The sequence below is a fragment of the Chelmon rostratus genome, chromosome 3 (genome assembly GCF_017976325.1).
Source record: "Chelmon rostratus isolate fCheRos1 chromosome 3, fCheRos1.pri, whole genome shotgun sequence".
Lineage (NCBI taxonomy): Eukaryota > Metazoa > Chordata > Actinopteri > Chaetodontiformes > Chaetodontidae > Chelmon > Chelmon rostratus.
Genome location: NC_055660.1, coordinates 10,872,997 through 10,889,315, shown reverse-complemented (window position 1 = coordinate 10,889,315; position 16,319 = coordinate 10,872,997). Strand labels below are relative to the sequence as shown.

The 16,319-nt window shown below is 40.9% G+C and overlaps 1 protein-coding gene across 1 annotated transcript; it reads left to right on the top strand.

Moving 5' to 3' along the window:
• The first annotated feature begins 3,293 nt into the window (after nucleotides 1–3,293).
• LOC121604050 (homeobox protein OTX1 B-like) lies at nucleotides 3,294–10,343 on the top strand. Its single transcript, XM_041933443.1, has 4 exons — nucleotides 3,294–3,413; nucleotides 5,841–6,034; nucleotides 6,811–6,962; nucleotides 9,049–10,343. The coding sequence occupies exons 2-4, from the start codon at nucleotides 5,938–5,940 to the stop codon at nucleotides 9,841–9,843; spliced, it is 1,044 nt and encodes a 347-aa protein (XP_041789377.1). The 5' UTR covers nucleotides 3,294–3,413; nucleotides 5,841–5,937; the 3' UTR covers nucleotides 9,844–10,343.
• Nucleotides 10,344–16,319: the final 5,976 nt, after the last annotated feature.

Genomic DNA, 16,319 nt, shown 5'->3' with positions numbered 1-16,319 from the left:
GAATGTGGCAGCGGGGTCAAGTGACTGTACTGAGCAGAGAGGCTTCACTCTCAGCCGTCATCCCTGCAGGTAGACAGCTGATCCAAATCTTTTCGAGTATTGATATTTCCCTTTGCCTAAAGGTGCACAACGTCTGCTGTTTGTATTAGTCATTCTGTACGAATGAAATGTGCTGCTCACACTGTTTACAACTTAAGGGAAAATCTAAAAGTCCTCAGTGAGTGATGCATTTTAATTTCCAGCCAAGAGGCAGAAGTTTTTTATTTTGTACAAAATTAATGAGATCCAACTTTGGTGAGTTCATAGAGACAGAGGACTCAACTCTCTACTGCATGGTGTGCAGACAGTTTGGATTTGCTTCAAAATGTCCTCCCAGCTAACTGTGAATGTTTTGAAACTCAACACTCCGGCAGGAACTTTTCTGATTTAGGGGGATAAAATCACTCGCTGCATCTCTTTGTAATATGTTTTCATACCATTCATAGATTTGCATCAAATTTCCACAATTTGAATTTCATTGATCAAGATCAGACTATTAAAAATAATCAAACCATCTATTTTTTATGTATTTCCTTGTCTATTAGGAGGGGTATAGAAATAGAAAAAAAAATCAAGACATCAATATGATGATCATAAAGTTAACTTCAGCTGGTTCTGTGTCATTTCTGCTGTAACCTGAAACTTCGTAGCAGCGTGTAGAACAGTTGGTGTGATAGAGGTGTTACATAATCACACTCAGGTTTATTTCCATCTCTACGTCACCGCTAATGTCACGCAGACGATCAGTTTGGATCAGTTTGCCTCCATGCATCGCTGATGTACCTGAATTTAAATCAGCAACTTTTGTTTATTTCAGCTGCTGAGAGAGTTGGACCTCTGAACACACACTCATATCAGTTTTTTGTTTTGTTTTGTTTTGTTTTGTTTTGTTTTTAATAAATTTCCATAAATCACATGTATGTGATTTACTGGGATAGATCTTCAGCTTTAGCCCCCTCCATCAACATAACAAAGGCTCATTGCATGCACAGTGAATATTCTCACAGATAATCTGTGAATATTTGAATTCAGATCAACAAGCTGTCATTAATATTTAAATACTTTTTTAAAACCTGACTTCAAATCTAGCAAGAAACTTTACAGTGGATCAAATTATAATCTTCAAGAACTCGCCTACATGATCTAAACTTATGAAGACAAACAGAACTATTTCAAACACTCACAGCAACATTTTTTCCACAGATTATCACATAACTCCCTCCAGGAAGAAATTGTTTCAGTATATTTTAGATATCTTCTCAAACTCAGCACACACACACACGTTTGCTCATTTTAAACCTGATGGACACAGTTTTCACCCAAATAATTTCAACCACAAATGCTTATTATTAAACAGGAGAAAGATCAAGTTGTAGCTGTCCTTACCTAAGAGTCCAAGCAGAGCAAAACCTTTTTCCTGATGGATCCAAATCAGTCATTTAAGACATTAGAGGTGCATTCTGGTTCTCCTGGTCCATGTGTTTTCTTCTGTCCCGTCTTCACCTGCCTGCTAGGCTGCACTTTTCCTTAAGCCTGCAGCCAAACTCATGGGTGTCAGCTGATTTAAAGGGCTTTTCTGCCCCGTTCTGTGTCTGCACGGCAGGTTTTGTGTGTTTTATTGTAAAGTGGAAAGTGTGCAGCAGCCTGGCCGGAGCCTCCTGGATGCTTTCTGACAACCTGGGATTTTATGCATCATGCTTTTAATAAGCACCGACAACACAGACGAGAAGCCTCTCCAAACTTAACCCCCACCACCTACACGCACACACACACACACACACACACACACCTCTTTAGGCTGCCTGATCCCTGGATTTACAGGCTTAGTATTAAGAAAATACTCCTGCAATTTGGGATTAGACCCCAAAAACCCTCACAACAACAATGACTCTGTCCATTTGATATCTTGATACTTGTGATCAATCACTGGCTTTGTTGCCGACGGCCACAGCCAATTTCTGCGCACACACAGAGGAAATGAGACAACAAAGATTTCCAACATATTCATTTCCCCTGAACACAACCTGCTGATTTTTTTCTTTTGATTTTACACATATTTCCCTGCCTCAGAAGGCCATGAGGTTCAATTTCTCTGCAGGTGCTTTCTGCATGTTAGTGACTGGAATTTAGTAAACAATTACATCACTTATAGTTATGCACGTTTATGTAGTTAGGCCTAATTGTATTCTGCATTTCCTGAATGCATTAATGTGTTGCATGTTTGCATTTGTTCAATTATATTATATAATAACTTACATGACTTTAGAATGTGAACCAGCTGTCTTTCTGTCCAGACATTCAAACAGTCTGTTGATTTCTTTCAAAGGATATTTAAATCAAATAACAAGAGCAGCAGCTCCCAGCAGCTGCTCGTGTTTGAGCCTGCATTGCAGCCTTTTGCAGCCAGGTTTCTTTTCAACAATATTTCTTTGTTGTTGTTTTTTTCTGAACTGAATCAGCTGATTGAGGTTGTCGGTGTCATTTAGAGACGAGGGTCCCTCTACAGGCACTAGCCTAATATTTAGAGTGCAAACTAACAGTTATCCGTAGTTCTGCAGCATGTTGAAAAGTCCTCTGCTGCAACGGAAAACACTTTAACTTGTCCGGAGCAGGCCACTCTGGGCCTGACGCAGCCTTCACTGGCTGCACGCTCTAACGAGTAAATTGGTTTGTCATTAGCCACATTTTATGCTAACTGTTTTTAGCTAACTTATCTTTTTAGTGAGATATAGAAAAAAAATGTCATTTTAATTTGTCCTCTTGCCTCTTAGGTCAAATATAAAGACGTGGTTTAATGTCTATGTTTATGGAAGATACACTGTCTTAATACACTCACGGGACACTGAGGCTACTTTTGAATATTAGCGTTTCGTCCTAAATTAGCGCCTGAATCAGACGTTTAATAGCAGCCGGATGATTCTCCTTCAACTTTCTGACACGAACGTTCCAATCGCGTCACGTGGCGCGTGCTCCATTTGAAAGGGGCGGGTTTTTTGGGGCCAAGCTCGCGGGTTGATTGGCCGCCTGCATCGCCCGTAAGCCCCCAGAGCGCTGTGATTGGCTGGGAGGACGCAGACCCGCGTGCTTCCTTGACTCATAGAGGCTCGGGCCTCTGAGACGAGCATCAATCTCCATCCGTCAACACCGGCAGGAGAGAGACGCAGGGCCGAACAGTCAAAACACGACTATTTTTTCGTTTTTCTGCGTTGAAATGTTAATTTTTTAGTTCCGAGACAGGTGTAGCACGCAGAGCTGCTGAACGCGCTTTACTTTTTGTCAGAAAAAAATACATGTTCCTCCATGTGGATATTTCTCGAACTCTGGATCTCACTGGTTTGACATTTAACAGGAATAAAAAAAGGAGCCTAAAGAAGGTGAGACTCCAACCTGATTTTATTTTATTTCTCCGGTTCGTTTATCCTTATCAGCTGTAGCTGTAGCACCAGCTGCTTTTGTCTGTACTAACATTACTGGACTCATATTTAGGGCTACAGTTCTTAATGACAGGCTATCTGATCATCATTGGAAATGTTTGAGAAGCTCTCAAAATGAGGCTGTGAGCATTTTTCTAAAACGAAAAAAAAAATCTAAAATATTTGTTAGATGTTAAAATAAAACATTATCAAACCATTTGTTTTGCCTTTGGAAAAATACGAGGAGAAAACAAAACAACGCTTCGTAGCCTTTGAGACTTTATTTGCCAAATATGAAGAGTTCGTTATTTAATTAGTTGAAATTTATCTGTCTTCAGGTGTGCTTCCTCCTGCGCTCAGTTCAGCCCGCAGTTCCGTGCTGATAAGAGCCGCTCTGCTAATTGTCGCCCCGTAGATCTAATCTACATTGTAATGTAGTTCATTTGCACACAGTTTTGACGCATTTACATTGCGTGATTCGGCTCCTTCCTGCGGTTATGGAAATAAGTTGAGCTTTATGAGGAGTGTTAACGCCTCAGTTACGATTCACCGGGAGGCCCGCGGCTCCTTTCACAGCAGAGAAAGCTGCTATTAGTCCGAAATTTGAGCATTTACCTGCTAAAAGGACCCCAGTGGATTATGGAAATTCTTATCTAAATACATTGTCTTACACTAATATTAACAGTTAACAATTTAGGCAGTTTATTAAAGCTGCAGCAAACGTGTGAAGTTCTGCTAACAATAAAAGAGTCAAAATCAAAGTTGCGGATATTTATTAACTCTGAACTAAATGCTTAAAAGATTTTTCTCTTTATTTATGATATTCGTTTTAATCTTTAAGCATTTCACTCTGTCGTTGCCTTTAACCATATGTATGGACTTCTATTTAATTACATACGAAACCTTGTTCAGTTTGAAGAATTTATTTAGATTTATTATACGACACTGCAGGTTTAACTTGTCATCAACGTGTGAAAACTGACTTATATTATTGAGTTTATGCATTTTAGAAGGGCTTCTTCTCACAGTAAAAAGAACGACAGTGGACTTATGATGTACGGTCAATACATTAAAACATATATACATTATATAAGGACATGGCAAAAGTAGCCTTTAGCCAGCACTTAAATACTAAGCAAATAGCTTTAGTCAAAATAAACGAATAAAAACGAATAATTAACATTTTTATTAGAACACATATACAGCCCCACTGACAAAGCAAATGTTGGGAAACATAGAACCCAGAACTAATAAATAAAGTCACGTTAAACTACATTTCATCGCACCATTAATTCACTATGAATTTTTAGGGAATGTGTGCACCCAGTAAAGCTCTGTGTCTCTGTTTGAATGGACAGTGAATAAATCATATTGAATCACACTGTCTCGTTCCTGCAGAGATATTCGGAGGTGAGGAAAGTCTCAAGTGGCCTGTAATTTCAACGTGTGTCTCCACAGGTCGATTTAATTGTGAGCTAATGAATTAATTAAAACGTAACGAAGATGCGAGCGATAAAAGAGTGTTTGAGACTGGAAACAAACTGAGGGATGTTGGAGGGGAACCTGAGAAAAGCCACATGTCGTGACTGAGGTCTTGTTTAGCAGTTTCTCCGCTGAGATCAGACATTTTGCTCCTTTCATTATTTCTTATTGCGCTGAGACCGACAGCGGAGTGATGTTAAAAACGCCTCCTCACAGGCGGAGTTGGTTCAGGTTAATTAAACTGCTGGGAACTTATTTTGTCCTCTGATGGAAAGAACAGAAAAGTTCACATACTCGTCCTCAGACTCAGTCCTTCAAGTCTCTTTTGGGCCTGAACGTCACTTAATGAATGTTTCTATAATTTTGACGACCCCGTCAAAGAACAATGTGTTTGTTCATCATCTTTCCCCCAATTCGTCCACTTCAGTTCCTCAAGCAAAGGGCATTTACATTAAGTTAAACCTCATCATGAACACGCAAAATACAAAATGCAAATGGGTTCATTCACATTTTCAGATTGCATAACTGCGTCTTTGAGTGTTTCAACAGTGTTTTGATGTGTTGAAAATCGTGCACATGACAGATCTGGTCAAAGCTCATAAATGCGCGCTTTGGCCTCTCCAGTGTGATGTGTAACAGTCTGAATGAGAAGGCCGTGGCTCTCGATCTGAGTCCAAATGTTCATTTTTAATTGTTTACAGAAATTAAAGTAAATCTTGATTTTAGAGGCCTGTATTTATAGTAGTACTGGTTTTATGGAGTTTTGTACCTCGAGGTACAAATGCAGTAACCTTTACATTAGGTTTGATAACGCATGGACACAGATACTCGATAATTAAAATCTGCACTTTCAGCCAACTTCTGTATCTTTTTAGCCCAGATTTATTGTGCTTCTCTCTCCCGCAGGAGCCGATCTAAACAGCGGGGTCCTGAGCACCTGAGCACCGGGAGATCCGCAGCCTTCTGTCCGTCCAGACTCCGGTCTCCCCTCCGCGCTTCTAGCATGATGTCTTATCTCAAACAGGCCCCGTACGGGATGAACGGACTGGGCCTGAGCGGAGCTGCCATGGACCTGCTGCACCCGTCTGTGGGCTACCCCGGTACGGACCAGCACCCTCTTACGGGGACCAGAACTACTTAAAAATACAAATTCACAGAAAAATACTTAACTGTGGTTTTAACAACAGTATTCACGATTTAATCGGCCACTTTGATTCTTCATATATTCTGATCTGTGCTGCGGGTGGTGCTTCTGTGATGTCAAACTTTTATTGTCGTGTCTCCGCTAGAGTTCAGATGCCGATGATGTATAATTTTTTTCACTTCTCAATTATTCCTAATATTTTCACCCATATTTTAAAGTTTATCCCTCCCTTCTGGTGTCTGGTTGGTAAAAAGCTCAGATCGAATGAAATAAATTGTTTTCATATCTTAAAGTGATTTAAAGTTTTATCAGATGAGGAAAAAAAGTCGAATTAGACTGAAAGTAGGAGAAAACTGACTTTATACATGTCGTTAAATGAAACTTTGATTCTAAGTCTGTGCTTCTGGTGCATTTAGAGCCACAATGAACGCTCGTTTCTGCTGTGTTTTTGTAATATTTCTAAATTCTGTCACACACGTTTTTCTTGATGATAAAACAAAATGTTTAATTAAATGGAAAAAAAACGTCGAGAGACACGAGAATGAACGCAAATTATAAAGCGAAATTTAAAAACAAGTGCGTTTACTCAGGACCTCAGCGAGCGCCTGAGCGCATACTTGGATTGAGTTTGTAACTTCTGGAGGGGCTTTAAAGTGCTGTTTGACAGTCTTGGTCAGAGGAATTAATGATGAACATTATGAACATGATTTTTTTTTTGTTTTTTTTCTGCAGCTAACCCGCGGAAGCAGCGCCGGGAGCGGACCACCTTCACCCGGACGCAGCTTGACATTCTGGAGTCGCTGTTCGCCAAGACGCGCTACCCGGACATCTTCATGAGGGAGGAGGTGGCGCTCAAAATCAACCTGCCGGAGTCCAGAGTGCAGGTCAGACAGTCACAGCGGCCGCCTTAGCTCGCTCTGAGGGACATTAAATGCGCCATTTTAATTCGTTTTTATAAATACAGGCCTGTGTAATGTGGGATAATTTAGTGATTTATCCTCCAAGTTTAATCTGCTGAGGTTTATCAGATTACCTTCTACTTGCATTGAGTCTATTTAGGTTAAAAGTGTAAAACGTGGCATTAAAATAAATTCAGAACTTGGAGCTCACACCATTAAGCATTCAAAGCTCAAATTTCCTTAAAGCTCATAGTTTGATGATGTGCTTTAACGTCTAAGTTACCTGACTGAAGAACACAGTCACTGTGTCCTGACAGCATGTTTTAAAGTTGCTGGTGAACTTTCTGTTCTGCACCATTCGCTCCAGCGGAAAAAGAAAAGCTCCGCTGTTATTGATCAAGTAGAGACAAGTCGTTAATCAAAGGGGAGTATTTGGCTGAACTCTGGCACAGTGAAGGACCAGCTTTTCATGCGCTGAGCTTTCTTTAGGAAAGACTATGAGAGGTTTTTGCTGGACTCATGGCCGCTGCCTCTCTGCTTACTGCTGCAGCTGACAGGCCCGTTTTACCACCACAGCATTTCCTAATCCACCTCTGACAGGCCCAGTTATCAGTATTATCATTACTGTAGTCGTGGGTATTGTTGTTTTTAAAGAAGCTTTTTTTTAAAAAAAAAAAAAAAGCTATAATGGAGCTACTGTCACTACTACTACTAATTACTTATGATAACAATTTGTTTTATAGGACAATAGTTTACAATTATTAAAAATGATGTTTATATTACCCAACATATAATCATTGCCATTAACTCCAGTTTGTGTGTATTACAAGTTTCATTGTACATGCTAGTAAACATGAACAAGCTTACGACAAACAGCTTATTATTAAATTCTAGACAGCGTTCCAATATGTATTTACAACATCTACACATATAGGAGTACAGCATTCAAGGTCCTGATCTTATTTCCCTCATTGTCACTGATTTTTTCCCTGACCACCAAAATGGATAAGGATGAGCCCAGATCTGATCAAAGAAATGCTAGAAACCTAAAAACAGGAAAACTGAATCATAAAAACAGATAATCAATACAATTTTTAAAAAGCAGACAAGGCAGACGGTATCTTGCACACACAAAGAAATCTTTTTGAACGTCAATTTTGCTGTTATTGGTCAAGGTTATTGTTCCGCTTTGCTTTATTTTGAAAAACCACCCTGGTTGAGTTGCACATTTTCATTGAAATTTTACCTAAATGAGCAGTTTCCTCTGAGATCATGGTGCGTTTTTACTAATGATACTAATTATTTTGTTAGACAAATATTTCATTATGTAATTATTATTATGTAACTATGACTGACCCTAACCCTGACTTTGATTAGGAAAAGTTACTGTTTGTATTCAACACTACTTTTTTAGGCCACAATACAACTGAGTTTCACGGGTCAGTTCACCAAAATCACAAAAACATATTTTCTTTTTTCTCCATGCAGATAGTTTTGATTTTATTTGTTCATATTTTGAAATATCTCTGAGGGTTCTGCCTCCATCTCAGGACAGTGGAAGTGATTAATTATCTCTTTCCAACATGGAACTACTGTCTACTGCAGAAAAAGGCCCCCTGAAAGTGCCGGACAGTGTGAATCTTATGTTGTCTTATCACATCTATTGTATTGAGGTGCAGGCAGAACTCTTAAAACCAGGATAAATCAAACCAAAACTATCTGCAGGCTAAATGTCACAAGAGGCGCGTGAGGAAAAGTGTTTGTATTTTTACTTATTTGCTAATTTTTTGTCATTTGGGTGAAGTGTGTCTTCATATTGTGCTGAAAAGTGTGAGATGAAGTGATTAAAAAAAAAAAACCCACACAGATTCACAGGCTCTGTACATTTAGTTTTTTCTTCTATGGTACTGAAGTCATTTAGCAGAGAGTCTCTGATAACCTGCAGTTCCTTATGAGCAGCCAGCAGTGAAGGTCAAAGGTCAGAGCCACAGCACCTCAGTGGCATCATGTCAGATGGAAGTGTGAAGACATCGTTCTCATGGTGACCTTTTGACCTCTCCTCCTTCCTCAGGTCTGGTTTAAGAACAGGCGAGCCAAGTGTCGGCAGCAGCAGCAGAGCAGCAACAGCGCCAAGGTGAAACCAATGAAGAAGAAGTCGTCGCCGACAAGAGAGAGCACGGGTTCAGAGAGCAGCGGCCAGTTCACGCCGCCGGCGGTGTCCAGTTCCTCCTCCTCCACATCCTCCTCTACATCATCCTCTTCCTCCTCCTCCGTCTCCTCCGGCCTTGGTGGTCCTGGTCTGATCAGCACCTCTACCTCCATCACTGCACCAGTGTCATCCATCTGGAGCCCAGCACCCATCTCCCCAGCCCCAGCGCCGGCCACGCTGCCCGACCCTGCCGGCCCCACCAGCGCCTCCTGCATGCAACGCTCCGTGTCGTCCTCCGCCACCGGGGGAACACCCTCCTACCCAGTGTCTTACAGCCAAACGGCAGCGGCGTACAGCCAGGGTTACCCGGCCTCGGCATCAGGCTCTTACTTCGGTGGCGTCGAGTGCGGCTCATACCTGGCACCCATGCACTCCCACCACCACCCGCACCATCCACACCAGCTCAGCCCCATGACTGGCAGCTCCATGTCAGGACACCCCCACCACCACATTGGTCAGACGTCAGGGCACCACCACCACCACCACCACCCGTCACACCACCACCAGGCATACAGCGCACCTGGCCTCACCTTCAACTCCACAGATTGTCTGGATTACAAAGAGCAGACAGCAGCTTCAGCCTGGAAACTCAACTTCAACACCTCCGACTGTTTGGACTACAAAGACCAGGCCTCATGGCGTTTCCAAGTGCTGTGACTTCCTGTTTCTCTTCTTCTCTGCTTACAAAGAAGTATTCTTTTTGTTGTTGGTGGTTTATTTTTGAAGATCCTTTAAACTAATAGTAGAGACATTTAAAAAGTTTATTTGTGAACGAACTGAAACGATGCACCTGAAGCCTGCGTAGCAGGCTCAGTTCTGTCGTTGTCAGCTGATCGTCTCGTCCAGGATTATTTTTCTACTCCAGAACGCGAAAGAAACTGACCCAGTTACAACTTTTGAAGCCTTTAATAGTCAAATTTCAGTGGAACCTGCAAGATTGTGCAGTCTGGGATCGTCTCAGTGATCAGTTAACTCCAACTTGATCTGGATTATGCTTCAAAATAATTAAATCAACTTTGACAGAAATAACATGAAAAAATTGGACTCTTGAGTGGACTTTTTCTAAAAACATGATGCTGCTATGATTTTCAGGTTGCTGATGTTCATTTCTATCTGATTTCCAACTTGAATCTTGCTCAGAAACTCGTCGTCCAGACTGTGGGTGTTGTATTTTGGAGACTGAATTGCAGCACTTGTTTATAAGGTGAAAGATTTTGCTATTTGTTCTTTGGAGAGTAAAGAAAATAAAAATGTGAATTAGACACGCAATGTCAGTATTCCATTGAAATTTGAAAGATGTACATTCGTGTCTTTATAATAAAGTCTTGTTAAAACCTGAGCAGTCCAAAGTTTGAGTTTGAGTTTCTTAGCGTTTGTCTCATAAACAGGCAGTTTCCAACATGAAATAATCACTAGAGTTTTTAAGACAATTATTCTGAACCGGTTTAATAACGTTTTAATCAGCACTGAATACTAACAGTAGCTCTGCAGGTTTGTGGCTTGGCCATGACACAAGGCAGCAGCAATATGTGATTACTTTGACTTTGGTTTCTAAACAAATTGTTGTTTTAAACATTATTTTTTCAGGGAACTTTCACTGAGAGCTCTCTTTGTCGTTCACACACACAGTTACACACATTCACACCTGGAAGCTACCCAGTATAAACACAGAGTGATCTGTTGGGCTCTGAGCAGCTCTACTGTAGCGGCTGAGGGATTAAATGCTCACACACGGAAATTCTGCAGAGAAATCAGTTCATTTCAATGGAATCGCAACAGTCAGCGTTTCCTCCTGCAGAGACAAAGTAAATCTGATTTGTAAGTTTAATTTTGGTGGATTCTGACACACTAGCAAAGCATCATTAGACATCAGTAGCCTAATGATGTCTGAAGGAACGGAGAGCCCAAAATGGAGGAAGCTATTGTAGCTTATTAGCTGTGTTTCGGATTTTATTTAACCTCCTCTGCTGAAGCACAACCTTGAGTTACCTGCGAGTTACGAGACAAGAGTCAAGAATGAGTAATGTACATCTTAGGAATAAACTGTTGTGACCGAGCTTGCTTACTGAGAGTTAGCTGAGTGAAAGTTACCAGACTTGCTAGCTTGGAGAGCTCTTTGCAGCCTCTTCACTAACTCATTGTTGAATGAAATGATGAACTGGGGAGTAAGTGACCCCCTTCAGAGGAAACAGAACACGACACAGAGAGATTTTGTGCTAGCATGTTACCAGCATGTGTTAGCCCTTAGCTCACCAGCTAGCTCACCAGCTAGCACTATGACTGTCACTACATCACTAAGCTTGAGAAACCACATATTTAAACACTTTCAGCAGTGACGGTAGCGCTGCTATGTTTTCAACAGTGAAAAACAGGTGAAATCAACATGACAATGATCTTACAACAGCTGAGAAGTTGTTATTGATTATTTGCTCAACAGAATATTTAAAACTCAGCATTTGTTAGTTGCATCCTCCAAGACTACTAAAAAATTAGTAGTTATTGCCTTTCAAAACAACCCATAGAAGTGTTTTCTGATTTAACACCACTATCTATCAAGACATGGCTTCTGGGTGCCTCCCAAAACAACTAAAAAGTAGTTTTTACAATGACCTTCTGACCTGCCATGATTGTGGTTGATCAGCGTTGGTTGGATATGAACGGCCGCCTTAGATTGCTGTGTCCTTTACGTTGGTTTCTATGCGAGCTCTGAGTCACTATGAATATCAGTCGGGTTAGATTTTGCCTTTCGTAAGGCAGAATCTCAGCTTTCCCCTTGCTTCTCCTCTCTACGACTTGCTTCAGGTGAGGTTAACATTATAGTTTGGGTTAAAATAACCACACAAAAGACGTTTCTTGTGGGGGCGGTCCCAAAAAGAAAACACTAGTTGTTTGGTGAAATGCCAGAAAAACAACCAATTTTTATGTGAAGACCTTGAGTGGCCTTTTCCACACTGCCTGCACTTAAATTCTGTCACTCAAATGAAATTTGTCCACATCAGTAATGTCTGCAAATACTGAAGACAAACAAACTATATTTTCAATCACGACTACATCGGATGACACCTTGAAAGTATGAATGAAAATCACTGCTTGGGATTTTAACTCACAAACAAACACACAAAAAAAACGTAGCTGCAGAAAATAAGCTGCAACTCGCAGAACATGAAGGCAGTATAAATGTTATCTCTGGCACCCGGAGGAATATCCAAACAGCATGTCAATAATCAAACCCCTCCTCCAGCAGAGGTGGACTCACAGCCGGGCAGGTTAGCAAACATGTACACTGGCATCCCTGCTGTTTGTTTGGCTGTGTCGACAGTAATGTACAACTCATTTGATCCAAGGAAAAAAGGGACGAATCACGATTTTAATTAACAGCCGTCCCGCTTCCTCGCAACGTCCCTCCAGCAGCTGGACAAACAGTTTTCGGTAAACATGGTGACCAGGACGTGTGTTTGCCCGCTCTGCGTCCTGCTGGGCTTCACCAGCGTGCACCGCTGCCTCATGCAAACACGAGCCGGGATTTACCACATTAGGGCGAACTAATCTTTAGGCCATGTTCAGGCAATCTCTGCTGCTTATTTTAGGGAAAGACGCCCCTGTCTGAACAGCTGTTCTGGATGTCTTGTTATCCCGCCCGCCTCTCCCCGGGGGCAACAACTTTTATTCCTCGTCTTTGTAGTGACAAAGTGATTTGGCTTTTTTGCTTCTCACTTTTCCAGAAGGCCACTGACGAAAACACTTTGTCTTCTCGAGGGATCACCTCACTTTTTCTGATGAGACCGCGCTTCAGAGGACATCAAAGTTTCCTCTCGAGTGCTCCTGAAGAAGCAGAGCTGTGGCCCCTCCTGTCCTCAGACTAAACGATTCACAGAGGATGTGGCAGCAGTGAACAAAGCAGCTTCCTGGACTGCATGTGGACCTGCTGATCAAGCTGAACCAGAGTCAGGATTTCGTCTGGTGGGCCGGAGGTGAAACGGGGCCCATTAGTCCCAATAGCATTTTACTGAAAACAGTTGTCCTTAAACTCTTCATTGTATCTTTAAGAACAACAAGAAAAAGCAAAATATGTTCTCATGGTAAAAAAAATAAACATTTTGGAAGGAACATTTATATGCTGTCAAACGCAGAATAAGATGACAAGATGGATTTATTTCATCTGTGTGTGTCCAGTACACAGATTGTCCTTTAGCCTAGCTTAGCACAAAGAGTGGACACATGGTGAAACTGCTACCCTCGCTCCATCAAGAGAGCAAAATCCATCTTCCAACAGGCGGAATCTGTCTGATTTACGCGTTGCATCTTATTGGCTAACTTGTCACCAGTCCTATAGCCAACTGGATTCAGTCGAAGCACTCAAAAGAAGAGCTTGAATGTTATTTGCAGTCAGACAAGGCTAACGTGGCCAACGTGACCTGAATCACAGCGATGTCACTGCTTATATATGTGTACACACATGGCTAGTGAGTTTGTTGCAAGATAAGACTTTATTACATGCAAGTAGTTTAGCTTTGTTAGAGACAGGAAGTTGAAAATACAAACTCACCTGACAGAAGGAAATTTTTTGGCATCATAGCGTAAAAAATTTCAGGGAGGTGCAACACACCTTGGCAGGTTGCATCATTTACACAGACAGAAGAAGTTGTTAAGGTGTGTTGCACTTAATGTAATAATTTACCCCTTGTCTATTTTTTACGGATGCTGCGTCAAGCTGCACAGGCTAGATCAAGCCAGGCAAGAGGTTACGAATGACATAGAGTGTTTTTCAGAATAAAACACCCTTTGCAGACACCACAATACACACAAACAAGAACAAACACGATTTAAACAGTCAAAACAGAAACAATTTAGCTACACAGTTTGGGTACCCATGGTAGATTCAAATATCAAGAAAATCAGACAGGTAAAACGCTCCGCCTCTGAAACGTATTTGGAGCCGCGTGCAGGACGGAACAAAACCACGTTGCTGCCGGAGCGAGACGTAGCCATGCCCGGTGGAATCTCCAGCTCACATGACTTACTCAAAAAGACATAAAAGCAACACAAAACATGAAAATCAAAGATGGTGCCAGATTTCTTCCTCACCACCTAAATGAGGTTCTGCTCAGCAGCAATGCCCTCAGTGCTGCCACCAGTGGCTGAAACATATAATTCTAACAAGACTACAGTATTGCAACATGGGATCAGAGCTATCCACACTGTTAGTATTAATGGGATGGCAAAGAAATCTCACTACAGTGTCTATGAGCCACTGTTCTGACCAGGAGCCGACATGATCCACAGCAAAACTACACTGCAGCTCGACCAAAATCAATCAAATTGCTTTGAAATATAATGTTCAACCTGCATAAGAAACATGAATAAATTAATTCTCTCTTTCCTTTCTTAACCAACAGCAGTTTTAATACGGCACAAAGCATAAATACCAGTCTTTTAGTTTTATTGTTCCTGCCCTTGATGTTTTTGTTAACTTGAGTGTGTTTTTTATGTGGATGTTTCCTCATATTTCCTCACTACTGTGAGTCAAACACATCACTGGTGCATACGTAGAAGTTAAAAGAAAAAAAACGGGCTGGAAAAGTGGGTAAAAAGTCAAATGATGATTTATGATTTTGAACACTTCCAGCATCTCTGTGTGTATAGTTTCATATGGAAATCCCTTTTAGCACGGCGGGTAAATAGATTACGATACAGTGAGGGATTAGGGACTGCCTCGCCGCTGGCCCACTAATCCCGAGCACAGACTGTCAACAGCCCTGACATGTCCGGGACTCCTTCTGCACAAAATGGCTCCTCGGCTGTTTAAGAAGCCAATCTAGAGACGCACACCCCCACCACCACCACCACCTCCTCCTCCGACATGAATATTCCTATCAGGGCTGTCAGCGACGGGAAAGACAATGACGTTCGTCTTCAAAGGAGGGAGATTAGATGCTGCACGAGACAAAACGAGACTCTTTGAAGTGATTTCAGTTCACATTCCAGCAACTTTTTTGGCCGTACGGGAACAAAAGTTTGTGTCTTTTTGAAACTTCTGTCAAACTTCTGCACTTTCAGTTTACAAAGCATGTGACGTCTGAGCCGTTTAAGGGCGCGAATGACTTTTTCTGACTTTCAACTCCTCTTAGGTACGTTTGTTTGCTCATTGCTCATCTGTATCTTTAGTTTCACGTGCTAACTCATGATTCTTGGTTTGATTGTTTGAAGTTGACGCTAGTACTGATGTTTTCAGCCTGAATTGGCCAGTAGCTGAAGTCTAGAGTTGGTATTTGGTGTCTTATTTTTCTGACGTCGAAGCCAAAAATGCAGCTTTCAGTGTTTCAGGGTAGAAAATCCTCTGAAGCAGCAAAAACCAGACTGATTAAAGCAGTAAAGAAGCCCTCAGTACACCTGAATGTAGGCAAGCAATGAAACTGATGTTTTATTTTGTTTAGTGATGTATGTTTTAATATATAAAGAAAATAACACTCCTTAAAACAGCAATAAACACTAATGAACAGCTCACTAACTGTGAACTAGTCTCTTCTTTCTGTTCAACACTTCCAAACAATGATTTTATGTAACTATATTTGTTTAAGTGCTGTGCTTAAAGTACAACTTTTAGGTACTTGTATTTTACTTGAATATGTCTTGTTTCAAGTTCTACACTACAAATTTGGAGCCACTATTGTACTTTTTACTCCCCTACATCTGCTTGACAGCTATAGTTACTAGTTATGTTGCAATTTTAGATTATTATTATCATTATTATAAAACTAATAAATTATTATCTATTATGATGGATTAAATAAAGTCTAAGTTAATCATCAGTGATGTTTACACATTAATGCACAAGTAATTATAACCCAGTGATATTATATATATCATTCTGAAATGGGTCATTCTGTATGAAAAGTGCTTTTATTGCTATTTTGATGTTAATACTAATGTAGAGTATTTCCACACTGTTTTGCCACTACTATCACTTTAACCAAGGATTTGAGTTAAATAATAACGACAATAAGTAATTATTAATGTGTTGACATGCTGTATACAGAGTTTATAAGTTTTATCTGGCAGCTTTATTAATGATTAAAACAATTTACTGATGCATCATAGATCAGCTGTGAGCCTTTAATTTGGCTTGAAAAACC

Excerpts from the sequence above, each read along its gene's own strand:
- LOC121604050 (XM_041933443.1), top strand. The coding sequence starts at position 5,938 with ATGATGTCTTATCTCAAACAGGCCCCGTACGGGATGAACGGACTGGGC. Across the intron at positions 6,035-6,810 it reads CCCGTCTGTGGGCTACCCCG|CTAACCCGCGGAAGCAGCGC; the intron begins GTACGGACCAGC and ends TTTTTTCTGCAG. Across the intron at positions 6,963-9,048 it reads TGCCGGAGTCCAGAGTGCAG|GTCTGGTTTAAGAACAGGCG; the intron begins GTCAGACAGTCA and ends CTCCTTCCTCAG.